The sequence below is a fragment of the Lampris incognitus genome, chromosome 8 (genome assembly GCF_029633865.1).
Source record: "Lampris incognitus isolate fLamInc1 chromosome 8, fLamInc1.hap2, whole genome shotgun sequence".
Lineage (NCBI taxonomy): Eukaryota > Metazoa > Chordata > Actinopteri > Lampriformes > Lampridae > Lampris > Lampris incognitus.
Window position 1 is genome coordinate 48,537,859 of NC_079218.1, and position 27,877 is coordinate 48,565,735.

At 47.5% G+C, this 27,877-nt stretch overlaps 1 protein-coding gene across 1 annotated transcript in view; it reads left to right on the plus strand.

The window, feature by feature from the left end:
• camkk1a (calcium/calmodulin-dependent protein kinase kinase 1, alpha a) overlaps positions 1-27,877 on the plus strand; it is a 112,352-nt gene that overhangs the window by 57,164 nt on the left and 27,311 nt on the right. Inside the window, exons 3-6 of the mRNA XM_056284409.1 lie at positions 4,285-4,332; positions 10,755-10,808; positions 20,579-20,630; positions 26,395-26,528. Coding sequence (XP_056140384.1) covers positions 4,285-4,332; positions 10,755-10,808; positions 20,579-20,630; positions 26,395-26,528 — 288 coding nt within the window. The remainder of the gene's footprint in view (positions 1-4,284; positions 4,333-10,754; positions 10,809-20,578; positions 20,631-26,394; positions 26,529-27,877) is intronic.

Here is a 27,877-nt window from a genome sequence, read left to right on the forward strand (position 1 = left end):
CTCTCTCTGTCTCTCTCTTCTCTCCTCTCTCTCTCCTCTCCTCTCCTCTCTCTCCTCTCTCTCTGCTCTCTCTCTCTCTCTCTCTCTCTCTCTCTATCTCTCTCTCTGTCTCTGTCTCTCTCTCTCTCTCTCTCTCTCTCTCTCTCTCTCTCTCTCTCTCTCTCTCTCTCTCTCTCTCCTCTCTCTCCGCTCTGTCTCTCTCTCTTCTCTCCTCTTTGTCCCTGGCCCTGAGATGAATGTGTGTTTAATCTGGGCTATTTTATTCATTTTGAATTTGTTTTGGTGACCGTGTGTTGAGACCACTCGGTGGTCTTTTGTCCCGGCACTTTGTGGTGTGAGCTGGATGAGAAAGAGCTGGTCGGGTTTGAGTATCGGCTGTTGGACTGTAATGCATTCTGAACAAATGCACCTTTATTAAAATCAAAATCTTTCTCTCTCTCCCCTCAAATTCAAATCCAAACGTGCTTTTATGATCATCACAAACACGCATTTGTGTTGCAAAGCGTTTTCACACAAAGGACAGTAAGAGTGCACGAACACACAACATGCTGTACACATCAACACATGCAATAACACAACTCACACGGCTACGTCATGGCAACAAGAGCCTGTGTGAGTGGATGTGTGTGAATTTGTCTCCTCTCGTCTCTCTGTGTCTCTCTGTCGGACGCTGTTGGTCCAGCATCATAGTGGCTCCGTTAGACCTGATGAGAAGGATGTTCTCCCTTCGGTGAACATCCCCCCAGGTTTTAGGGGCTGTGCAGGACCTCTGTTAGGGTCCGAATGGAAGGTCGGTGTGCAAAATGTATGTTGAAGTTCTGCACGGGGACAGATTAGATGGTAAACCCGAGACCCCAGGCAGGGCTCACCCAGGTCTGAGGGACAGTTCTGGTCCTGAGTGGCGAGCGCTGTGCAAACCAGCACCGGGCTGCAGAGCTGCAGTGGAGGGTCTTACATGGTGTCGTGGCTGTTGGTGCTTTGGTCTCTGTTGTTGGGGAGGTCATCCTGGGCTGCAGGTACTCTCGGGGAAAAACAAGGCCAGATGCAGCTTGTTAATTTCGCGCCGGGGAGTGCAGAGATGGCCGTGTACCGTTTGATAGTAGATTTTTGCTACTTCAAAATGATGGACGGCCTGGGAAGTGCTGGCAGTGTGTGGTGCTGTGAAGATGTGCTTTGCTGGGTTGTGGATGATGAGCTGGTCTTGGGGGAGCGTCCTGACCTGGTTTGGATTCTGTCAGTCTGATGTTACTGACCATGCTGGTCTTTGTGTTGTCATTGTCTTGTGATTTTTATTAAGGTATTGTTGAAAGTCAATGTCTCTCTCCCCTCTCTCTCTCTCCCCTCTCGCTCTCTCTCTTGCTCTCCTCTCTTCTCAATTCAATTCAATTCAATTCAATTCAATTCCACTCACTGTGCCTCACTTTATGGCAGGCAGCAACATAGACTGCTGCTGACTTACACTCACTATCCCTCACTTTATGGCAGGCAGCAACATAGACCGCTGCCGACTTACACTCACTGTGCCTCACTTTATGGCAGGCAGCAACATAGACCGCTGTTGACTTACACTCACTGTGCCTCACTTTATGGCAGGCAGCAACATAGACTGCTATTGACTTACACTCACTGTCCCTCACTTTATGGCAGGCAGCAACATAGACTGCTATTGACTTACACTCACTGTCCCTCACTTTATGGCAGGCAGCAACATAGACTGCTGCCGACTTACACTCACTGTGCCTCACTTTATGGCAGGCAGCAGCATAGACTGCTGCTGACTTACACTCACTGTGCCTCACTTTATGGCAGGCAGCAACATAGACTGCTGCCGACTTACACTCACTGTGTCTCACTTTATGGCAGGCAGCAACATAGACTGCTGCCGACTTACACTCACTGTGCCTCACTTTATGGCTGGCAGCAACATAGCCTGCGGCTGACTTACACTCACTGTGCCTCACTTTATGGCAGGCAGCAACATAGACTGCTATTGACTTACACTCACTGTCCCTCACTTTATGGCAGGCAGCAACATAGACTGCTGCCGACTTACACTCACTGTGCCTCACTTTATGGCAGGCAGCAGCATAGACTGCTGCTGACTTACACTCACTGTGCCTCACTTTATGGCAGGCAGCAACATAGACTGCTGCCGACTTACACTCACTGTGCCTCACTTTATGGCAGGCAGCAACATAGACTGCTGTTGACTTACACTCACTGTGCCTCACTTTATGGCAGGCAGCAACGTAGACTGCTTCTGACTTACACTCACTGTGCCTCACTTTATGGCAGGCAGCAACATAGACTGCGGCTGACTTACACTCACTGTGCCTCACTTTATGGCAGGCAGCAACATAGACTGCTGTTGACTTACACTCACTGTGCCTCACTTTATGGCAGGCAGCAACATAGACTGCTGCCGACTTACACTCACTGTGCCTCACTTTATGGCAGGCGGCAACATAGCCTGCTGCCGACTTACACTCACTGTGCCTCACTTTATGGCAGGCGGCAACATAGCCTGCTGCCGACTTACAATCACTGTGCCTCACTTTATGGCAGGCGGCAACATAGACTGCTGCCGACTTACACTCACTGTGCCTCACTTTATGGCAGGCAGCAACATAGCCTGCTGCCGACTTACACTCACTGTGCCTCACTTTATGGCAGGCCGCAACATAGACTGCTGCCGACTTACACTCACTGTGCCTCACTTTATGGCAGGCAGCAACATAGACTGCTGCCGACTTACACTCACTGTGCCTCACTTTATGGCAGGCAGCAACATAGCCTGCTGCCGACTTACACTCACTGTGCCTCACTTTATGGCAGGCGGCAACATAGCCTGCTGCCGACTTACAATCACTGTGCCTCACTTTATGGCAGGTGGCAACATAGACTGCTGCCGACTTACACTCACTGTGCCTCACTTTATGGCAGGCAGCAACATAGCCTGCTGCCGACTTACACTCACTGTGCCTCACTTTATGGCAGGCAGCAACATAGCCTGCGGCTGACTTACACTCACTGTCCCTCACTTTATGGCAGACAGCAAGATAGACTGCTGCCGACTTACAGCTCTGTGGGTCTTCCGCTCGCAGGACTGGTAGTTTTCCTTCATCTGGTAGGTTTAGAAAACCTTCTGTTCTTAGCTGGAATTGTTTAAACCGTGCTTCTCTAACATGTTTGTATTTGCCACATGTGGTGAGGAAGTGCAGCTCTGTTTCCCGCTCTCTGAGGGTGCAGTGGTGACGAGGGTGCGGTGACAGCACGGCCTTTGCTCTGCAGGGAGCAGGTTTTCCTGTGTCTGCCCTTTCCAGTAGCCCGGCTGTGCTCGCTCAGTCTGCACACAGTCAGGGTTGTTTTTAGTTGTTGATCCGTCACCATGCTCACATCATCTGCTGCGGTGTCCGGTCCAAGTAGAGCCAGACACCACCGCATGTTGCTCTGTGTGTTGGTTGGTGTTTGCCAGTGGGTGATGTAGTCTTGTTTTAAGGGTGTGGTAATGTGATCGGGTCTGGTCGGTGATGTGTTGTGTCGCCGAGGTGTGTTAACACAGCAGGTTTGTGCTGTCAGCCTCCGGACCAGTTGGGTAAGGGGCTTCCTATTAGTATTCAGCTCTTGGCGCTGCAGGGCTTGGTGATGATATGAGAGGGGGTTCACTTCGTTTTAGATGTGTCCAAAAGTTCTCTCCCTCTCTTCCCTCTCTCCCTCCTCTCCTCCCTGTCTCCCTCTCTCCCCTCTCCTCTCGCACTTCATTTAAAGACGCTTTAATTTTTCACACACATTTCTTTTTCTCTCTCGCTCTTAAAACAGCAAGCAGCGCTGTTTGCTTTTCTCCTCACTTCACCATTTAAAAGCCTTCTCCTCTCTCCATCCCTCTTCCACAGCCTCCCTGCTGGGCTCTGCCGTCCTCGGCCGTGCTGCTGCTGGCCTGTGTTCTGTGATGCTGGTTGCCATGGCGCCGCAAATCAGCCATTTAAACAGTAGCACCCTAATGGATCTGAAGACTGTAAACAGACTCTGACTGCATCGTTACTGACCTCTCTGAAGAAAACAACTTATCACACACACACAACACACACACACACACACACACAGGGAACATTTTGTTCCTGTGTGTGTGTGTGTGTGTGTGTTGGCAAGCGTTGTCGTTCCTCTTTGTATGGTTTCAGTGGTGAAGACGATGTCGGCGTCAGTTATGAAGGCGAAGTGACGGTTGTGTTACAAGTTGTGTTACAAGTTGTGTTTACAAGTCTTCCCTCTTTGTGCTCCCCACAGGACTGCATCCAGCTGAATCAGTACAAGCTGAAGAGTGAGATAGGAAAGGTGAGTTTCGTCGTCTTTTGTCCCCGTCTGACTTGCCTTCGTCACTCTCAGCTCAGTGTGTTTGACCCCCTTAAATCAATATTACGTACCTCTGTGCACGTCAAGCGTGTGGCCCTACACAACGTTTACAGTAATACACAAATATATACATGACTATAAATAAATATGCATTAATGTGTATATATATATATATATATATATTTATTATTATATATTATTATTATTATTATTATATATTATTATTATATACATGAATATATAATATATAAACTATATAATATAATATAAATATATTTTATTATTATATATTATTAAAATATATATCAATATAAATATATAATACATATCATATAAATATAATTATATTATTATAATTTATATTTTGTATATTTATGTTTATATATTTATATTCAATCCAGTGAGTCAAGTAAATTCTTTAGTAGACAGTACAAGCCTGTTTCGTGCCATCAGCAGTCATCAGCAGTCGTCAGCTGTCAGTAACACATCACACTTTCAGTGATATATATAGTAAAACAGTTACGTGGACAAAATTAACATTTGATGGCACAGAATAATCTTGGTATAGCACATTCTGTATTTCATGACATAAAATCATAAATGCTGGCCTGGGATATCTGTTAGGTGGACAGAATTACTTTTGTCTACAAAATCAGTGTCTTTTGTCCCCACAGTGCCGAAGTGCGTTCACTTTTGCTTTTGTCCACGAAATGAAAAGTACAACGGTCAATTCAGTGCATGACAGGAATTATCTGTATGGTTGTTGTCTGTGCATGATAGTATGTGCTCTAGTCAATATTTCATGGACACAATGCCGACGTGTTTGGGTTTTCGTGGACAAAAAGTGTTACGGCGTTATAACGGTTTCGTAATGAATTTGTGCGTTTCGTAACACAAAAGGCGTTCTGTCTACGAAATAGGATGCGTTACACTTGGCGCCCCATAGATTACCTGGGATATGGCTCTACAGGTGTTTCTGCTTAGTGATATTTAAAGGGAAATCACTCCTTAATTTGTTTCACGTGAGCGTGATCATTTGTGACATCATTATCATACAACTTTTTCAGAATGTACCCCCCCCTTTGATCAACTGATTAATCACTTTTTTTAGTGATCTCATTAAATGCATTAATCCAGCTGTGATGATTGAGTCCACTTATGTGCCTTTGCGTGATTGCAGAATAAATACCACTAACTTTATTAAGTCTGACATTTGAAGAGCAGGTCAGATCAGTCCTCGCTGTGGTGACGACCCTACAGGAAGTGCCTGTGGTGCGTGGAGGTCAAAAGTTGAAGATTTTATGACAAAGCTTTGCACTTTCACTAGTACCACCATAAACTCCATTGTAACAAAAGTGAAAAAATATAGCAAAACTTCCATCCATAAACCTTGTGTCAAGATGAACTGATTCAACTTTCTGTGATCAATCAGAAACAATTTGTCAGAGGTGGAAAAACCCGGTCCAGAAAGTAACAACCCTAACTGTGTCTTTACTCCATCCATGTATTAAACCAGCTGATTTGGGAAAATAGTCAGTGCAGTCTGATGGTTTAGTACATGGGTGGACTAAAGACACAGTTAGGGTTTTTACTTTCTGAACTGGGTTTTTCCACCTCTGCAATTTGCCATTTCTTACATGTACTTGCGTACACAAAGAAACGACATTTCCTTTCTCCCAGCCATTACATTACATTACATTATATTACAGTCATTTGGCCGACGCTTTTATCCAAAGCGACTTACAATAAGTGCATTTAACGTAGAAAATCAGGAGAACTACTTGTCATCAGAGGTCACAAGTGCATCTAAACAAGCATCTAAGAACAAAACCAGTACTAAAGTAAAAGAGCAAGAAAGAGATTTTTTTTTTATGAGTGAATACAATAAGTGCTGAGAACAAGTAACAGGGTAGTAGTTCTTCAAGAGGTGAGTTTTAAACCTGCGCCAAAAGATTGGCAACGACTCTGCTGTCCTGACATCAGTGGGGAGTTCATTCCACCACTGTGGGGCCAGGACAGAAAAGAGCCGTGACCGGGTCGATCGGCAGCAGGGGCCTCTGAGTGACGAGGCAACCAGGCGTCCTGAGGCAGCAGAGCGAAGTGGTCGGGTGGGGGTGTAGGGCTTGACCATGCCCCGGAGATAGGAAGGAGCTGTTCCTTTCACTGCCCCTGTAGGCTAGCACCAGAGTCTTAAACTGGATGCAAACAGCTACCGGGAGCCAGTGTAGGGACATGAGAAGGGGAGCTGTGTGGGAGAACTTAGGGCGGTTGAACACCAGACGAGCTGCAGCTTTGTGAACAAGCTCCAGAGATCCGATGGCCGACGCCGGGGCGCCAGCAAGGAGGGATTTGCCGTAGTCCAGCCGGGAGATTACCAGAGCCTGGATGAGCACCTGTGCCATCTCGTCGGTGAGGAATGGGCGAATCCTCCTGATGTTATAGAGGAGAAATCTGGTGTCACCACGGTGTTGTCAATGGTGATGGCCAGGTCTCGGTGTGGGTAACCTTTCCCCGGGAGAAACATCAGCTCTGTCTTATCCAGACTGAGCTTCAGGTGATGTGTCGCCATCCACTCCGAGATGTCAGTCAAGCACGCAGCAATGCGTGTCTCTACTTGTGTATCAGAGGGAGGAAAGGACCAGATCAGCTGGGTGTCATCGGCATAACAATGGTAAGAGAAGCCATGTGAGCGAATAACAGAACCCAGGGATGTCGTGTACAGGGAGAAAAGGAGAGGACCCAGAACCGAACCCTGTGGAATGCCTGTAGTCAGTCTGCGAGGCTCCAACACAGATCTCCTCCATGTCACCTGGTAGGAGCGACCCGTCAGGTAGGATGCAAACATTGAGAGTACAGAGCCTGTGACACCCAGCCCCACGAGGGTAGAGAGGAGGATCTGGTGGTTCACTGTGTCGAACGCAGCTGACAGGTCCAGGAGTATCAGGACAGAGCAGAGAGCCATCCAAAATTTCCCAAAAATGACACCATCAAAAACATACAAAAACAGACAGAACAAAGCAAAAACCTGCTGCATGGCTGCGTCTCCAGAAGCCAGCATTCTACCCCACACTTTGGTAGCACTTGGGAAAGGGAAAGAAGGTCTGTAAAGGATGCTCTTCATATTGGTCAGGGACATCAGTCTGTCCCCCAGCCAATACACCACACTGCATTGGTGGAGGCCAAGGAAATCTTTAACTCCAAACCGTTGGGATACGTATCCTCCAACATGGCTGATTCTGATCCTGTCACCCCGAATACACTGGTCATGGGTTGGCGGGATGCTTCCCTTCCTCAAGCGATGTACACCGACCTGATTGGGAGGAGGAGATGGATGGCGCCATAGTCAAACTCTGGCTGATCATTTCTGGGCATTTTTCTTCGGACACAGAAGGACGCCACTAACCTTCCTTGTGGACAGGTAATGATGATAATGGATCCTGGACTGCTTTACTCTCTTGGGCCTGTTGCACAGGTGACTCAAACGTATCAAGGATCAGATGGACGTGTCCAAACTGTGGAAGTCAAGAGTCAAGACTCACACCTATCTTCGTCCAGTTGCTTGCCTTGTGCCTTTACCTCAACTAGAAGAGGGTACTGAGATTTATGATCGACTCAGAACCACACGGCGGTTTGGGGACAGCAGTGTTGGGAGTGGAGGTCAAATGACTGCTGGATTGGGGAGCTGGCAACGGTGCACTGCGTTTCCTGAGTTCATTCACCATTTGCACTTCAGCTGAGGCAGTTCCTGTGGCAGAGTCGGGTGTGGACCAGCTGTTCTGAGGTGGTGTAAGTAACTCAAGACCGATGAATTGGTTCGACGCCCCAAATGAAGATGCCAGAGTCTCAAAGAGACTTGTAAGTAATATTTGTTTTTAGTCTTTTTCATTTGATTTGGATTTTTCCCCCTTTTTCTCCCCAATTGTACCCCACTCTTCCTAGCTGTCCCCAGTTGTTGCTCCACCCCCTGTGCTGATCCGGGGAGGGCTGCAGACTACCACATGCCTTCTCCGATACATGTGGAGTCACCAGCCGCTTCTCTTCACCTGACAGTGAGGCGCTTCACCAGGGGGACGTAGCACGTGGGAGCATCACACAATCCCCCCCCCCACCCCCCAACAGGCGCCTCGAGCGACCAGAGGAGGCGCTAGTGCAGCGATCAGGACACATACCCACATCCAGCTTCCAACCTGCAGACACGGCCAACTGTGTCTGTAGGGACACCTGACCAAGCCGGAGGTAACATGGGGATTCGAACCGGCGATCCCCATGTTGGTAGGCAATGGAATAGACCACTACACTACCCGGACACCCCCTATTTTTCATATGATTTTAACACTGGTTGTTGTGTCCTCATTTATGATCTGTGTCCGTAGCTCTGTGCCGAGGAACCCAGGTAGTAGTTAGGGGTTAGGTGTCTTGCTCAGGGACACCTCAACATTTTTTTCCAGGATTAGCTGAGGATTGAACCGGGAACCTTCCAGTTGCAAAGCAACCGGTTCTGCCTCCTGAGCCACTGCCACCCCTAGATTATTTAATTAGGTCTAATTTAGTTTGTTAATATGGCTGAATATGTTGCTCCGTGTTATCATGTCAGGTGAGGTTGTTGACCGGTCTTGAGTCTTCACACTGTACATGCAGCTGCTGGATTCTGCTCCATGTGCTCCCACTGCTTTAGTGCACAGCCCGAACCAAAGGCTCTGATTGCCCAAAATTGTGACCTTCACGTGAACGCTTTCAGTACATTGACGATGGTCACTTTCATCTCTCATCTTCAGCCACTTCTCCGGGGTCGGGTCGCGGTGGCAGCAAGCTAAGTAGGGCACTCCAGACGTCCCTCTCCCCAGCAATGCCCTCCAGCTGCTCCTGGGGGATCCCAATGTGTTCCCAGGCCAGATTGGACACGTGGGTCTACCCCGGGGTCTCCTTCCAGTTGGACATGCCCGGTAAACCTCCAAAGGAAGGCACCCAGGAGGCATCCTAATCAGATGCCTGAACCATCTCAACTGGCTCCTTTCGATGGGAAGGAGCAGTGGCTCTACTCCGAGCTCCCTCCGGATGTCCGAGCTCCTCACCCTATCTCTAAGGCTGAGCCCTGACACCCTGCGGAGGAAAACATCACCCTGTGGACCCACCACACGCAGGGATGAGCATTGGGGTAGGGTGCAATGCAGGCCAGGCGGCAGGCAAAGGAGGGGACTGGGGCATGCCGACTTTTGGCATCACAGATTGGTCCTCGGGACGTGGAATGTCACCTCTCCGGCAGGGAAGGAGCCTGAGCTGTTGCGGGAGGTGGAGCAGTACCAACTAGATATAGTTGGACTCACCTCCACACATAGCATGGGCTCTGGTACCAAACACCTGGAGATGGGCTGGACTTATTACATTGACGATCGTGTTAGTTTCAAATGAGAATTGCGATATCAAAGCAAACTATTATGACCCCCATGTCACCTAATACACTAACACTTCACAGAGAGGGATAACCACTTCAATTTGAAGGCAGGTGCCTTACACATAAAGGACATTATATTTTAGTGTCCAAACAGGACATGTAGCAGTACTAATATCTTGTTTTTGTTGTTTGATAGGGATTAAGGGCATGGTTCTGTTAATCATATGTTGTCCTGGGTTATTTCTGTACTTGTTCTTTGCAAGTCCTTTGCAAGGAGAGGAGAGCTGCAAGAGCAAGAATGAAAAAACTTATTCAAGCTCCCAGTCACCGGCAGGTGGAGACAAGCCAGCAACGTAACATGATAAGCCATTACACGTCTGGGTTGATTCTCTTCTTTTCTTTTGGGTTGTTTACTGACTATTGGTGCGTTTACATGGGTCTTGACTCACAAGAACATACTTATGAACCGTGATTGATTACCATGACAAATACCTGCAGACATGCTAGTAATGACAATGACAATACAACACAAAAAGCTTTTTTGTTGCTAAATAAGGGAAACGCACCATGGGTAGATTCTAAAACAAGTTTGAAATATACGATAATGGAGTTAGCTATGTATGTAAAACGTTTTGAAGAAGAAGCGCGTCATCATCGAAGACACGCTCCATCTTAGTTCTGAATCGAGGGTGAATACTTTTGTACGTGAGAGTATCAAGGTCATTTTTGGAAGAACAAATGGTCTTGTTTAATTTTTTTGTGTTAATGAAAGGAGAAAAAAATGTTGCATTAAAATTTGCAGATGTAACAGAAACCCAATGTTAAAAGATTCAAGGGGGAAGAATACTTACTGAAGGCACTATATATATATATATATATATATACACACACGTATATATATACGTATATATAGTATAATACCAGCTGCAGAATCCACATGAACATTTGATGTTTTGTGTGATGATATAATGTCATGACTTAACACGGGAACTGGATCTTGCTGTTTTTACAGGGCTCTTATGGTGTGGTCAAACTTGCCTACAATGAGGACGACGACAAGCATTATGTAAGTTGGAGCAATGGCTTTACATTTCAGCAAGCTGATGATGACTTTTATTGCGTAAATGATATGAGCCCATTCATCTATACACTCATTTTGTTGCATGTGGACTTCATCGAGACACTCAGTGTCAGTTTGTCTAGACGAGTCGCTCCCAGAGACTGGGTTGGACCCACAGGTGGGTCGCAGGAGATTTTAAATGGGTCGCCAAATAAAAGTTGCAGAATTTCCTCCATAGTCTTTTAAGATTTATATCTGCAGAACACCATTGAGCCACGGAAGGGAGCTTGTTGGTATTTCCACCACACATGGTTTCCCCCATAACACTGAAGTAGACTGAGCGCTGCACCTGATGTGCGCTTTGCGCTCTCCTCTTGTACACTGGACTGAAATGCAATACCAAAGAGCAAGCACGACCACTTATCACATTAGCAGTGCACAATTGGATATTTGGGGGTGTTCGGGTGGTGTGGCGGTCTATTCCGTTGCCTACCAACACGGGGATCTCCTCTGGTCAGTCAGGGCACCTGTTTGGGGAGGGAGGGGAACTGGGGGGAATCGCGTGATCCTCCCACGTGCTACATCCCCCTGGTGAAACTCCTCACTGTCAGGTGAAAAGAAGCGGCTGGCGACTCCACATGTATCAGAGGAGACGCGGTAGTCTGCAGCCCTCCCCGGATTGGCAGAGGGGGTGGAGCAGCGACCGGGATGGCTCGGAAGAGTGGGGTAATTGGTCAAGTACAATTGGGAGAAAAGGGGGGAAAAAACAAAAAAAAGACATTAGATCCATGTGGATACGTTGGCCTCTTGTGATTGGCTAGGGAGAGTCAAACCCCCTTCGCCCACGGAGATTGGTTAGAGTCAGACTGAAGATGGAGCTGGACTTAAACGAGTTGATGATTCTGTCTGATATCAGGCAAACAACCAGCCTTATTGAGGTGTTTCTTCTTAGCTCATCTTCAGAGACTTTGCATCGACCATTCCCAACCTTGACTTTTGATTAAAAGGGGTTTCCAGTGACTCTTAAGGTGCACCTAGAACACCCTCCACACACTTTCATTCCAGCTTTCATTTTTCATCTTTTCTGTGTCATTTATTAATTGAACTCACTTGACAACAAGTCACTGTGATGTTCCAGGAAATAAATGTTGGATGCAAGAAAAAATCCCATAGATCAGTTCTGATGTGCCTTCGTAAAGGCTGGTAACCCCCAGCTTCCTAAATGCAAGCAATGACCTATGTACACGTAAACATATTACCATGCTCTACACTGGTTGAGGCTGCAGGTTCGCCAGTCGAAGTTCACCAAAATCGAAGTCCACGCGAAGCAGAGACGCAAATTTCTTTCGCCACCGGAAGCGAATGTTTTATTCACCCCTTTGCTCGCACAGAATGGAAGTGAGTGGGAGGCGAATATTCGCCAATGTTAATTTTGCGCATGTGTGACCATAGCCAAAAGTATCTTTTTTATTGTCCTCATCCTAACAAACACCCGTTAAGTTTTTATGCTCTGTTTAATCAGAGCCATAATATGCCACACCTGTCCAGTGGATGGATTTTAATTTAGATTTTATAAATCCTAAACATTTTTTTTTCAATTAGTCAGCTAATATTCAAGAGGTATAATGTTATTGTGCACATACAAAAAATCCTGGAATTCTTGTTGCAACCTGTGAAAAATTTGAGCAATATCTTTGTTTCGTGTGTGTATATATATATATATATATATATATATATAGAGAGAGAGAGAGAGAGAGAGAGAGAGAGAGAGAGAGAGAGAGAGAGAGAGAGAGGCTTTGAACATTGCCCACTCAGACTGCATGTTCCCAGCCTCCCTCGGAATACATGAGAAATTCTTCCAGAGGTGGGAGTTGAAGACCTCATGGACAGGGGCCCTCCGCCAGACATTCCCAGTTCGCCCTCACTACATGTTTGGCTTTGCCAGGTCTGTCCAGCAGCCTTCCCCGCCATCTGATCCAACTCACCACCAGGTGGTGATCAGTTGACGGCTCTGCTCCTCTCTTCACCTGAGTGTCCAAAACATACGGCCGAAGATCTGATGATATGACCACAAAGTCTATCATCGATCTTCGGCCTAAGGTGTTCTGGTACCAAGAACACTTATGAACTACCATGTGTTTGTTATGGCCAATCCATGACTCGCACAGAAGTCCGATAACAAGGCACCGCTCAGGTTCCGATCAGGGAGGCCATTCCTCCCAATCACGCCCCTCCAGGTATCTCAATCCTTGCCCACGTGAGCGTTGAAGTCCCCCAGCAGGACTATAGAACCCCCAGGTGGAACCCTATCCAGGACACCACCCCGAGACTCCAAGAAGGCCGGATACTCCAAACTTCTTTTCGGTGCACAAGCACACACATCAGTCAGAGCCTTCCCCCTAGCGATTTGCGGTCATATAGAGGCGACCCTCTCATTCCCCGGGGGAGAACTCCAACACAGTGGTGCTAAATCGGAGACTTGTGAGTATCCCCACACCCGCCCGGCACCTGTCACCTTGGCCAACTCCGGAAAAGTAAAGATGTCATCGGTGCCTGTCGAGGTGGCAACCTAAGAACTCGCTGGTGGACGCCTGCGGTGAGGGAAGCCGTCAGGCTGAAGAAGGAGGCCTTTCGGGATTGGTTGGCCCAGGGGTCTCCTGAAGCAGCATACAGGTACCAGGAGGCCAGAAGGGCTGCGGCTTTGGCGGTCACGGAAGCAAAAACCCGGGTATGGGGGAATTTGGCGAGGCTATGGAGGAGGGCTTTCGGTTTGCCTCAAGGAAATACTGGGAAACCATCCGGCGACTCGGAAGGGGCAGCAGGGCTTGACTCCGGCTGTGTTCAGCCGGGGAGGGGAACTGCTGACTTGGGACTGGGGATGTTGCCGGGCGATGGAAAGAACACGTTGAGGAGCTCCCGAATCTGGGTAACACATTCTCAGTGGAGGAGGTAGAGTCTGAAGACTCGGGGGAAGCCCCGCCGATATCCCTGGCAGAGGTCTCTGAGGTAGTTAAGAAGCTCCTCGGTGGCAAGGCATCGGGTGTGGATGAGATTCAGCCTGAGATGCTGAAGGCTCTGGACATTGTTGGGCTGTCTTGAGTTCCCTCCGTAGGGTGTCTGGGCTCAGCCTTAGAGATAGGGTGAGGAGCTCGGGCATCCGGAGGGAGCTCGGAGCAGAGCCGCTGCTCCTTCACCTCGAAAGGAGCCAGTTGAGGTGGTTCGGGCATCTGATTAGGATGCCTCCTGGGCGCCTTCCTTTGGAGGTTTTCCGGGCACGTCCAACTGGGAGGAGACCCTGGGGTAGACCCAGAACTCACTGGAGGGACTACATGTCCAATCTGGCCTGGGAACGTCTTGGGATCCCCCAGGAGGAGCTGGAGGGCGTTGCTGGGGAGAGGGATTTCTGGAGAGCCCTACTTAGCTTGCTGCCATTGCAACCCGACCCAGGAGAAGTGGCTGGTGATGAGATGAGATGAGATGAGATGAGCGGTGTGTGTGTGTGTGTGTGTGTGTGTGCGTGCGTGTGTGTGTGTGATGCACAGGGCGTGTGTGATGCGTCAGTGCAGTAATACTGGGGTAGTAGTGCTTGTAGTTAGTGCATGCTGCATGCTGCTTCTGCTTGCTACTCTCTGCTCTCAGCTACTGCCGCCGGCTAGCCCTCTTTGTGGGGGTGAAAAGAGGAGCCGAGTGCGTAAGTCTCCCCTGCCGGTACATAGCCTCTCTACCGCCAAGACTCCTGCAGTGCCTCCTCGTGGCCACACACGGTAACTGGGTACCTTGCGGTCCCTGGCTAAACTGTAGGGGATCTCGGAGCTACAGTGGTCCCCAGAGGTCTAATGCGCAGGCCCATGTGAAGTGGATACGCCCTGGCATTGACCAACCACTGTCCCACTGCCTTGTGGGTAAGTGTAGGACGACAAAGGCTAGGGGAGCACACCCTGAGAGAAAAGCAATGTGCATGGCGGCGCACGATAGGCGGTCCTCTGACAGACTGGAGCTCCGGCAGCCTCCTGCAGCTGTGGAAGAGTGCTGGTCGTCTTGGGCCCCCCTTGCCACCAGATCCCACCCTCTCACAGTGAAGAAGTGCTGCTGGGACATGCGCACCCCCAGCGGCACTGTAAATAATCTCTTTGCGCAGGTATCCACCTCTGCCTCGGTGAGACCAGCAACCGGAATATGGATCAAAGTCTGGCGGCGATGGGGTGTCTGGTGACGGGAGCAGGTATGAATGCACTGGAAGCTCCTAATCAGACCCCTGCACGCCAGCGGCACAGGGCTATTCATGGTCGCCAGCAGCTGGGCTTGAGTGGCAGCTGCTCTCGGCAGACCCCTGTGTGTCTGAGCAGCCCTATTTAGGAGCCACACTGCTCACCCCAACTGGGGAGGGGCCTAGAAAAGGTGGCCTAAACATTGCCCACTCAAAACATCCTGGATAGGCTACCGCACCTATCAGGACATTCCACTCTGCGGTCGAAATAAAAAAAAGAAAATAATTCCCTTTAAACTGGCAACATGGAACATAAGAACTCTGCTGGACGTTAATGCCGAAAGACCTCAGCGAAGGACTGCACTAATTGCAGCGGAACTCAATCGCTACAATATTGACATTGCTGCACTCAGTGAAACCAGGTTCCTGGATGAAGGCTCCCTGAAGGAGGACACCTACACCTTCTTCTGGAAGGGATACCCTGCAGGAGGACAACATCAGCATGGTGTGGGATTTGCAATAAAAAACAGCCTCCTACCAAGACTCACTGAAACACCGATTGGCATAAGTGAAAGACTCATGTCGCTCAGGATCCCTCTGGCCAAGAAACGTTATGCCACCCTCCTAGGTGCCTATGCACCAACACTGCCATCAGAGGATGACGTAAAGGACCGCTTCTATCAGTCACTAGATGAGGCTCTCCGTCATATACCCAAGGAGGACAAGATCTTTTTGCTGGGCGATTTCAATGCCAGAGTGGGGAAAGACAACAAGGTGTGGAGTGGTGTCATTGGTGGGCATGGCATTGGGAAAGTCAATGCAAATGGACTGCGCCTCCTAAGCCTCTGTGCTGAGCATGGCTTGACCATCACAAACACCCTCTTCCAATTAAAAAACAAGCACAAAACATCCTGGATGCACCCACGCTCCAAACATTGGCACCTATTGGACTACATCATTGTGAGACGTGCTGATACAAAAGACGTCTTACTCACTCGTGCAATGAGAGGTGCTGAGTGCTGGACAGATCACCGGCTCATCATGACCAGGCTCCAGGTGGAGGTACGCCCTGCTGTTCGTCTCCAAAGGTCAGGAAAGAAGAGGCTTGACTGTACCCGGCTAGAAAAGGCTGAGGTCCAGAACAATCTCCGCCTCTCTCTGGCTGAAAACCTGGAAGACATTGAGCTTCTCTTGAGCACGGATGATTCCATTGACAGGAAATGGTCTTCCGTGAGCTCCAGACTCTACAAGGCAGCATCCCAATCCATCGGTTACAAGAGCAGAATACACCAGGACTGGTTCAATGACAACACAGGCACAATAACTTCCATACTCAAAGGCATGCATAAAGCACACAGTGCTGTCCTCAACAATCCCACATCAGCTACACTCCGGCAACAATGGCAAGCATCCAGGAGAGAGGTGCAGTCAAAATTGCGTGCCCTGCAGAATGAGTGGTGGATATCGAAGGCAAATGAAATACAATCCCATGCCGATAGAAATGATATGCACAACTTTTATGATGCAGTGAAAACCATCTACGGCCCAAGAAACTGCTCTGTCTCCCCCCTGAAGTCTGATGATGGTACCACCCTCATAAAAGACCAGAAACTCATCACAAAAAGATGGGCAGAACATTTTGAGACTCTTTTGAACCAGCCCTCCCCAACCGATCCCTCGATCTTGGATGAACTACCTGTCCGCCCCACCATCCAAGACCTTGACCTTCCACCAACCTTTGAAGAGGTTCATTGTGCAGTTAGGTCGCTGAAAAATAACAAGACCCCTGGCCCTGACAGTATCCCTGCAGAGATTTTTAAACAGGGAGGCTACCTCTGCACCCGTGCACTTTTCCTGTTCATCTCACACGTATGGAAGAACGAAACTGTCCCTCAGCAGTGGAGGGATGCTAACATCATCTCCATATATAAAGGCAAAGGAGACAAGTCCCTCTGTTGCAACAGCCGTGGCATTTCACTACTGGCTGTTGCTGGAAAAGTCCTGGCCAAACTCATGTTACACAGGCTGGTAAAACACATCTCAGAGGAGCTGTTGCCTGAGTCACAGTGTGGGTTTAGGAAGAATAGGAGTACTGTGGACATGGTGTTCACAGCACGGCAACTCCAAGAGAAGTGCAGGGAGCAACATCAGAACCTCTTCATAGCCTTCATCGACCTGTCAAAGGCTTTCGACACAGTCAACAGGGACATCCTATGGAACATCCTCCTGAAGTTTGGCTGTCCACGAAAGTTTGTCAACATCCTTCAAAGATTTCACGTGGGGATGATGGCACGTGTGACCATTGGAGGCCAGGAATCTGAGCCCTTCAGGGTGTGCACCGGGGTACGTCAGGGGTGCATCCTTGCTCCAGTTCTTTTTAACATCTTCCTCCTGTGTGTGACATTGCTGCTCCACAAGGAAATCAGGAAGGACAGTGGGGTTACTGTGGACTTCAGACTAGATGGAAACCTATTTAACATCCGTAGGCTCCAAGCGGTCACAAAAATGACATCGGAGCACATCATTGAGTTACAGTACGCAGATGACTGTGCAGTTGTGGCCCACACACCCGAGGCACTACAAGCTACCCTTGCAGCTGCTACAAGGGCGTATGGTAGGCTGGGGCTCTCTATAAATGTGACAAAGACTGAAGTAGTATGCCAGTGGGCATCTACTCCTCCATCTCATTCACCAACCTTCAACATCTCCGACAAACCGCTTGCAACAGTGGAATCCTTCAAATACCTGGGCAGCTTTCTCTCTGACGACTGCAGCATCGACAGGGAGATGCAAAACCGGATTAAACAAGCGTCATCCTCTTTTGGCAGACTTAGGAGAAGGGTCTTTCAAAACAAAGACCTCAACCTCCACACCAAAATATCTGTCTACTTGGCAGTTGTCATCACGACTCTCCTCTACAGCTGTGAGGCGTGGACCCTGTACAGCCACCACCTCAGGATGCTTGAGGCCTTCCACATCAGATGCCTACAATGCATCCTGAGGATAACCTGGCGTGACCGAGTGCCCCATACTGAAATACTCCGCAAGACCAACTGCATCAGCATGGAGGCTACCGTCACCCAGCACCAACTTCGATGGCTCGGTCACGTCATCAGGATGCCAAAGGAGCACTTACCGCGTAAAGTGCTGTATGGCCAGCTACATCTTGGCTGCCGCTTGGCAGGGGGCCAGAAAAAACGGTACAAAGACCAGCTGAAGACCATCATAAAGAAGTGCGGCCTGAACCCGAGCCAGCTGGAAGACACTGCCGCCCAACGCTCCATCTGGCGGCAGCTCTGTCAACAAGGGGTGCAAAACCTCGAGAAGGACCGCGGTGATCGACGGACCAGAAGACGTCTGAAGAGACATGAAGCCAGTACCACACCTACACCCCCAGTCAGTGATTTCACCTGTTCTGTCTGTGGCAGACATTGTGGATCGCGGATTGGGCTTTACAGCCATAAGAAGACTCACAAGTGACAGAGGCAGGATTGTCATCATCGGACACGACGGACAACCTAAAGCAAGCAAGTGTGCGTGCGTGTGTGTGTGTGTGTGTGTGTGTGTGTGTGTGTGTGTGCGTGCGTGCTTGCCTAGGCTGTGTGTTCGTCATCGCATGTGTTCAAGCATGTGAGAATGTACAGTGTGCTCGTTTTTGTCTGTAATTGTTAGTATGGATGCAAAATGTTCCCTTCTTGCTCTGAGGCAAGTTGTCCCACTGTCAGGAAAATTACCCAGAGTTTTATTCCATGCAGCCTGTTTCAGAACCCCCCCCCCAACCCCCCCCCCCACACACACACACACACAAAACCTGAAAGAAAGAAGAGAGAAAAGAACAGCAATCAGAGACTAACTGACGAGAGGGAAAGTGCAAGTCAATTTCCTGGCTCCTTTATGTGTGTGTGTGTGTGTGTGTGTGTGTGTGTGTGTGTGTGTGTGTGTGTGTGTGTGTGTGTGTGTGTGTGAGATTTTTGCAATATTGATTGGATTTGTGTTTTCACAGAATACCAGTGCAGTGCATTCACAGAGCACAGACACACACACACACACACACACACACACACACACACACACACACACACACACACACACACACACACACACACACACACACACACACAGCAGCCATCCTTGTAAAGGTGATAGGTTCCCTTTTTCACACTTCTGACAGCTCAGACCTGTCTGATGTCTGTTGTGGTATTCCTCTGGTATTCCATCTGTCCATTATCCATCCATCCATCCATCCATCCATCCATCCATCCATCCATCCATTATCCATCCATCCATCCATCCATCTATTATCCATCCATCCATTATCCATCCATCCATCTATTATCCGAACCGCTTATCCTGCTCTCACGGTCGCGGAGATGCTGGAGCCTATCCTAGCAGTCATTAGGTGGCAGGCGGGGAGACACCCTGGACAGGTCACCAGTCCATCACAGTCCATCACAGGGCCCCCCCACACACACACACACCTAGGTATTCACACCTATTCAGTACGGCTGATCCACCTGACCTACATGTCTTTGGACTGTGGGAGGAAACCGGAGCCCCCGGAGGAAACCCACACAGACACGGGGAGAACATGCAAACTCCACACAGAGGACGACCCGGGACGACCCCCAAGGTTGGACAACCCCGGGGTTCGAACCCTGAACCTTCTGGCTGTGAGGCGACCGCGCTAACCACCGTGCCGCCTCCTCTGGTATTCCACAAGCTAGGTAACACGGCTATGAAAGCGTCAGTGTTTGTAGCGGTGATGCTCAGGCTCGGGGAGGGAGGCCCCTGCTGGTCCTGGTCTCTCGTCAGGTTACTTTACATCTTCTCCAGCATTGTGGAACTGCTTCAGTGGCTCAAACAGGCCAGATCGTCATGCCCTCGTTGCTGCTCCGGCGTCACGTTCTCCGGTGGCTTCCTGGCACCCGTGCCCTGCGTTTCCTTTCTTTTAATCTGTGATACGATCAGTGATTGTGTTAACATTGTTGTCATCTGTAGGACTCTTTACTTAACTCTTCATATTCAAGAGTGCATCAGGCGTGAGAGCGATCTGATCAGCTTTAGTCTTGAGCGACTTACTCAATACAAACTCACCTTTGCCACCATAAAAACTGGGGGGTATCTAGTGGAACTTTTATTGTTGACAAAACAAAATAATTGCTCCAAACCAATATGCAAACCTAACTGGCGAACACTTCTTTTGCTTGTTTCTATCATAACAGCCAGCCAGTCCTGAGTGTTGGTTTGAGCTCCTGTGCAGGAGTGTTTGTGGTTATGGGGGGTAGTAAGCCATCTATGTATTTACCGCATTAAGCAGGTTTTCCGAGATCAAGTTGGTGGTTTCCCTTGATGTGTTATGTAAGAAGATAAATGAGCGGGCCTTTTCATGGAGGCATCGGAACAGCTTTACTGCTTGTTAATAAATGCAGCGACAGCTTTTCTCTTGCTCCAGAGCAGAGGTTATAGTAGTTCCTCCTCATACTGTTTATCTGCTGTTGGTACTTATTCTGCATTAAGACTCCTGGCCCTGCATGACTTATTCATGAAAGCTGTCTCCACTTTCTTGCAGGCCATGAAACTGGTGTCCAAGAAGAGGCTGATGAAGCAGTGTGGTTTCCCACGTATGTCTGTTCTCTTCTCTTCTGTCTGTTCTCTTCTCTTCTGTCTGTTCTCTTCTCTTCTGTCTGTTCTCTTCTCTTCTGTCTGTTCTGTTCTCTTCTCTTCTGTCTGTTCTCTTCTCTTCTATCTGTTCTCTTCTCTTCTGTCTGTTCTGTTCTCTTCTGTCTGTTCTGTTCTGTTCTCTTTGTTCTGTTTTCTTCTGTTCTGTTCTGTTCTCTTCTCTTTGTTCTGTTCTCTTCTGTCTGTTCTCTTCTGTCTGTTCTCTTCTCTTCTATCTGTTCTGTTCTGTTCTCTTTGTTCTGTTCTGTTCTCTTTGTTCTCTTCTCTTCTGTCTGTTCTCTTCTCTTCTGTCTGTTCTGTTCTCTTCTATCTGTTCTCTTCTCTTCTGTCTGTTCTCTTCTCTTCTGTCTGTTCTGTTCTCTTCTCTTCTGCCTGTTCTCTTCTCTTCTGTCTGTTCTGTTCTGTTCTCTTCTGTCTGTTCTCTTCTCTTTGTTCTGTTCTCTTCTGTCTGTTCTGTTCTGTTCTCTTCTGTCTGTTCTGTTCTCTTCTCTTCTGCCTGTTCTCTTCTCTTCTGTCTGTTCTGTTCTCTTCTGTCTGTTCTGTTCTCTTCTCTTCTGCCTGTTCTCTTCTCTTCTGTCTGTTCTCTTCTCTTCTGTCTGTTCTGTTCTCTTCTGTCTGTTCTCTTCTCTTTGTTCTGTTCTCTTCTGTCTGTTCTGTTCTCTTCTGTCTGTTCTGTTCTCTGCTCTTCTGTCTGTTCTCTTCTCTTCTGTCTGTTCTGTTCTCTTCTCTTCTGTCTGTTCTCTTCTCTTTGTTCTGTTCTCTTCTGTCTGTTCTGTTCTCTTCTGTCTGTTCTCTTCTCTTCTGTCTGTTCTGTTCTCTTCTCTTCTGTCTGTTCTCTTCTCTTTGTTCTGTTCTCTTCTGTCTGTTCTGTTCTCTTCTGTCTGTTCTCTTCTCTTCTGTCTGTTCTGTTCTCTTCTCTTCTGTCTGTTCTCTTCTCTTTGTTCTGTTCTCTTCTGTCTGTTCTGTTCTCTTCTGTCTGTTCTCTTCTCTTCTGTCTGTTCTGTTCTCTTCTCTTCTGTCTGTTCTCTTCTCTTTGTTCTGTTCTCTTCTGTCTGTTCTGTTCTCTTCTCTTCTCTTTGTTCTGTTCTCTTCTGTCTGTTCTGTTCTCTTCTGTCTGTTCTGTTCTCTGCTCTTCTGTCTGTTCTCTTCTCTTCTGTCTGTTCTGTTCTCTTCTCTTCTGTCTGTTCTGTTCTCTTCTCTTTGTTCTGTTCTGTTCTCTTTGTTCTCTTCTCTTCTGTCTGTTCTCTTCTCTTCTGTCTGTTCTGTTCTCTTCTCTTCTGTCTGTTCTCTTCTCTTCTGTCTGTTCTCTTCTCTTCTGTCTGTTCTCTTCTCTTCTCTTTGTTCTCTTCTCTTCTGTCTGTTCTCTTCTCTTCTCTTTGTTCTGTTCTCTTCTCTTCTCTTCTGTCTGTTCTCTTCTCTTCTCTTTGTTCTGTTCTGTTCTCTTCTGTCTGTTCTCTTCTCTTCTGTCTGTTCTGTTCTGTTCTCTTTGTTCTGTTCTCTTCTCTTTGTTCTGTTCTCTTTGTTCTGTTCTCTTCTGTCTGTTCTCTTCTCTTCTCTTCTGTCTGTTCTGTTCTCTTCTGTCTGTTCTGTTCTCTTCTGTCTGTTCTGTTCTGTTCTCTTCTGTCTGTTCTGTTCTCTTTGTTCTGTTCTGTTCTCTTTGTTCTGTTCTCTTCTCTTTGTTCTGTTCTCTTCTGTCTGTTCTGTTCTCTTCTCTTTGTTCTGTTCTCTTCTGTCTGTTCTGTTCTCTTTGTTCTGTTCTGTTCTCTTTGTTCTGTTCTCTTCTCTTTGTTCTGTTCTCTTCTGTCTGTTCTGTTCTCTTCTGTCTGTTCTGTTCTCTTCTCTTTGTTCTGTTCTGTTCTCTTCTGTCTGTTCTGTTCTCTTCTGTCTGTTCTGTTCTCTTCTGTCTGTTCTGTTCTCTGCTCTTCTGTCTGTTCTCTTCTCTTCTGTCTGTTTTGTTCTCTTCTCTTCTGTCTGTTCTCTTCTCTTTGTTCTGTTCTCTTCTGTCTGTTCTGTTCTCTTCTGTCTGTTCTCTTCTCTTCTGTCTGTTCTGTTCTCTTCTCTTCTGTCTGTTCTCTTCTCTTTGTTCTGTTCTCTTCTGTCTGTTCTGTTCTCTTCTGTCTGTTCTCTTCTCTTCTGTCTGTTCTGTTCTCTTCTCTTCTGTCTGTTCTCTTCTCTTTGTTCTGTTCTCTTCTGTCTGTTCTGTTCTCTTCTGTCTGTTCTCTTCTCTTCTGTCTGTTCTGTTCTCTTCTCTTCTGTCTGTTCTCTTCTCTTTGTTCTGTTCTCTTCTGTCTGTTCTGTTCTCTTCTCTTCTCTTTGTTCTGTTCTCTTCTGTCTGTTCTGTTCTCTTCTGTCTGTTCTGTTCTCTGCTCTTCTGTCTGTTCTCTTCTCTTCTGTCTGTTCTGTTCTCTTCTCTTCTGTCTGTTCTGTTCTCTTCTCTTTGTTCTGTTCTGTTCTCTTTGTTCTCTTCTCTTCTGTCTGTTCTCTTCTCTTCTGTCTGTTCTGTTCTCTTCTCTTCTGTCTGTTCTCTTCTCTTCTGTCTGTTCTCTTCTCTTCTGTCTGTTCTCTTCTCTTCTCTTTGTTCTCTTCTCTTCTGTCTGTTCTCTTCTCTTCTCTTTGTTCTGTTCTCTTCTCTTCTCTTCTGTCTGTTCTCTTCTCTTCTCTTTGTTCTGTTCTGTTCTCTTCTGTCTGTTCTCTTCTCTTCTGTCTGTTCTGTTCTGTTCTCTTTGTTCTGTTCTCTTCTCTTTGTTCTGTTCTCTTTGTTCTGTTCTCTTCTGTCTGTTCTCTTCTCTTCTCTTCTGTCTGTTCTGTTCTCTTCTGTCTGTTCTGTTCTCTTCTGTCTGTTCTGTTCTGTTCTCTTCTGTCTGTTCTGTTCTCTTTGTTCTGTTCTCTTCTCTTTGTTCTGTTCTCTTCTCTTTGTTCTGTTCTCTTCTGTCTGTTCTGTTCTCTTCTCTTTGTTCTGTTCTCTTCTGTCTGTTCTGTTCTCTTTGTTCTGTTCTGTTCTGTTCTCTTTGTTCTGTTCTCTTCTCTTTGTTCTGTTCTCTTCTGTCTGTTCTGTTCTCTTCTGTCTGTTCTGTTCTCTTCTCTTTGTTCTGTTCTGTTCTCTTCTGTCTGTTCTGTTCTCTTCTGTCTGTTCTGTTCTGTCTGTTCTGTTCTCTTCTGTCTGTTCTGTCTGTTCTGTTCTGTCTGTTCTGTTCTCTTCTGTCTGTTCTGTTCTCTTCTGTCTGTTTTGTTCTCTTCTCTTTGTTCTGTTCTGTTCTCTTTGTTCTGTTCTCTTCCGTCTGTTCTGTTCTCTTCTGTCTGTTCTGTTCTCTTCTGTCTGTTCTGTTCTCTTCTGTCTGTTCTGTTCTCTTCTGTCTGTTCTGTTCTGTTCTGTTCTCTTCTGTCTGTTCTGTTCTCTTCTGTCTGTTCTGTTTTGTTCTCTTCTCTTTGTTCTGTTCTCTTCTGTCTGTTTTGTTCTCTTCTCTTTGTTCTGTTCTCTTCTGTCTGTTCTGTTGTCTTTGTTCTGTTCTCGTCTGTCTGTTTTGTTCTCTTCTCTTCGTTCTGTTCTCTTCTGTCTGTTTTGTTCTCTTCTCTTTGTTCTGTTCTCTTCTGTCTGTTCTGTTCTCTTCTGTCTGTTTTGTTCTCTTCTCTTTGTTCTGTTCTGTTCTCTTCTGTCTGTTCTGTTTTGTTCTCTTCTCTTCGTTATGTTCTCTTCTGTCTGTTCTGTTCTCTTCTCTTTGTTTTGTTCTCTTCTGTCTGTTCTGTTCTCTTCTGTCTGTTTTGTTCTCTTCTCTTTGTTCTGTTCTGTTCTCTTCTCTTTGTTCTGTTCTCTTCTGTCTGTTTTGTTCTCTTCTGTCTGTTTTGTTCTCTTCTGTCTGTTCTGTTCTCTTCTCTTTGTTCTGTTCTCTTCTGTCTGTTCTGTTCTCTTCTGTCTGTTCTGTTCTGTTCTGTCTGTTCTGTTCTGTCTGTTCTGTTCTCTTCTGTCTGTTCTGTTCTCTTCTCTTTGTTCTGTTCTCTTCTGTTTGTTCTGTTCTGTTCTCTTTGTTCTCTTCTCTTTGTTCTGTTCTGTTCTGTTCTATTTGTTCTGTCTGTTCTGTTCTCTTCTGTCTGTTTTGTTCTCTTCTGTCTGTTTTGTTCTCTTCTGTCTGTTCTGTTCTCTTCTCTTTGTTCTGTTCTCTTCTGTTTGTTCTGTTCTGTTCTCTTTGTTCTCTTCTCTTTGTTCTGTTCTGTTCTGTTCTATTTGTTCTGTCTGTTCTGTTCTCTTCTGTCTGTTCTGTTCTCTTCTGTCTGTTCTGTTCTCTTCTGTTTGTTCAAGTGACTTGTGCAAGTGAGATCACCCCCCACCCCCCACCCCCCACCGGAGGCTTAAGCTGACACACTTAATCTTTTATTCATTCTATCTATTGTGTAACTGCAAACGTGAAAGCCGACATCAGACTTCTTCTCTGTTTGTTTTTATTCTTCCAAACCCAGCATTTTTAAAATGTAAAAATTACAATTAAAAGTATTTCATCGTTAACAAAGGGAAAAAATGAAATTTGATTTTATTGCTTTATGTTAAGAAAGGGATAACTACAATACCGCGACAACCACGACGATGGTAATTGTTCAAGTTTTCTGTTATTTTGAACTACGACACCAAATACTGTGAGAAATAACCAAGCTACTGGCAGCACATGTTGTGTTGGGCAACTGGTTCTCTTTGGTGGGCTTTTACTTGATTTTATAAAGGCTCATTTATAATTCAAAATAACCATTACGGGGCGTCCGGGTAGTGTAGCGGCCTATTCCATTGCCTACCTACATGGGGTTCACCGGTTCGAATCCCCGTGTTACCACCGGCTTGGTCGGGCGTCCCTAAAGACACAGTGGGCCGTGTCTACGGGTGGGAAGTCGGATGTGGGTATGTGTCCTGGTCGCTGCACTAGCGCCTCCTCTGGTCGGTCGGGGAGCCTGTTCAGGGGGGGGACTGGGAGGAATAGCGTGACCCTCCCACGCGCTATGTCCCCCTGGTGAAACTCCTCACTGTCAGGTGAAAAGAAGCGGCTGGAGACTCCTCATGTATCGGAGGAGGCATGTGGTAGTCTGCAGCCCTCCCCGGATCGGCAGAGGGGGTGGAGCAGTGACCAGAACGGCTCGGAAGAGTGGGGTAATTGGCCGGATACAACTGGGGAGAAAAAAAGGGGGGGGAAATCCCTAAATAGAAAAAAAAATAACCATTACTAGTCCAAGTAGGCATTTTGAATATTCCAGCGTCTGAGCTTCAAGTGCAACTCATTTGCACTGAAGAATTATTAACATCTGGAATAATAATAATAACATATGATGTCATCAGATGAATAATAACATATGATGTCATATGAATAATAATAACGTGATGTCATATGAATGATAATATGTGACGTCATCATATGAATTATAACAACATGTGACGTCATTCAATTACACAAGCTTCTGTGAGACTTTTTTTGAAAGAAAATATTAAAAAAAATTATACGAAAAAACCTAAAAACCATTTTCCTATACCTACAAAAAAAAAAGCATTTTTTTTCTGGTAGACTTGTCCCGTTGACTAGGTCAACATGTACCTCCATCGTCCCGGTCAGGGAGTAGAAGGAAAAAATGGCCTCAAATTATTCCTGTCGTGCTTTCACGTAGTTGAGACCAGTAACCAAAAATGAGTCATTTTGTAAAGTTGTGCATGGTTTTGTTTATGGTCATCTGCAGGTCGTCCGCCCCCCAGAGGACCCAAAGCGGCCCAGGGAGAGCAACCCAAAATCTTAGGACCCCTTGAAAGAGTCTACCAAGAGATTGCCATCCTTAAAAAGCTGGACCACGTAAATATTGTCAAGCTGGTGGAGGTGAGGGTTCTCTTTCTGTTTGCCGCTCGCTGTGTTGAGTACTGCACTATGTAGGGTATAGATTCAGGATCCCATCACTGACTTGGCTGTATTACTGCCGATTAGTTCCCGCAGCACACGTCCAGAAGGCCCATGCGGTCATTGTCTGGACTACGCCTCAGTCTGCAGCAGCCCTCGACACCACACCCCAGACAGGACTGCTCTTTACACTACACCGGCTCTTCGCCTTGAGAGCGAATCACTCTTGAGTTACGACTGATTGGCTTTCAGCTTTTTACAGAGGCTGCTGTTTGGAAAGAGGACTTGACATGCCCACTGCTCCCCGGTGACATGATCAGAGTGCTTTCCAGTGGGGGCCAGATGGGCGGGGGGTGCTGTTGCGGTGGTCAGGGTTGGAGGGTTTGGTGCAGGGAGGCTGTCTCCGTGAAAGCTGGCTGGCTGGCTAAAGCGTTGAGTGTGCCAGCAATAATGACTTTTAAACAAAGAGGTGGAGCATCTCCCCTCCCTCTGGTGGTGTGCTCACTCCTGAAGTACACACACTGATGCTGCTCTTTACCTTTCTCCAGCTTCAGCCTGCTCAGCACAGCACAACACAACTCGTGGGGTGTTCGGGTGGCGTGGCGGTCTATTCCGTTGCCTATCAACACCGGGATCGCTGGTTTGAATCCCCGTGTTATCCCCAGTTTGGTCCGGCGTCCCTCAAGACACAACTGGCCGTGTCTGCGGGTGGGAAGCCGGGTGCGAGTATGTGTCCTGCTCGCTGCACTAGCGCCTCCTCTGGTCGGTCGGGGGCGCCTGTTTGGGAGGGAGAGGCGAAACTGGGGGGGGAATAGCGTGATCCTTCCACGCGCTACGTCCCCCTGGCGAAACTCCTCACTGTCAGGTGAAAAGAAGCGGCTGGCGACTCCGCATGTATCGGAGGAGGCATGTGGTAGTCTGCAGCCCTCCCCGGATCGACGGAGGGGGGGTGGAGCAGCCACCGGGACGGCTTGGAAGAGTTGGGTGATTGAGCGGCTACAATTGGGGAGAAAGAAGGGGGGGGGGGTCACAACACATCTCATGCTTTCAGAACAGGCATACAGGATGGAGGCAATGGGCCAGTCTATTCCTCTCTTATTGGATTTGTCTCGTGCGAGGCAGGGATCACATTCTGGTCAATCTAATTATGAACGGAATTATAAAATGTTCACGTTATGAAAGATTGGGGCCCACGCAGACATATGAAGATTAGAAACACTTGAGAACGATGTGATGAATTGTCACGGATGGTTGGGAAGAGGCCGCGCTCGTAAAATCGGACTCCGTCCTCAACAAGCAGCAAAACTGCAATGACCCGACACTTAAAGTAA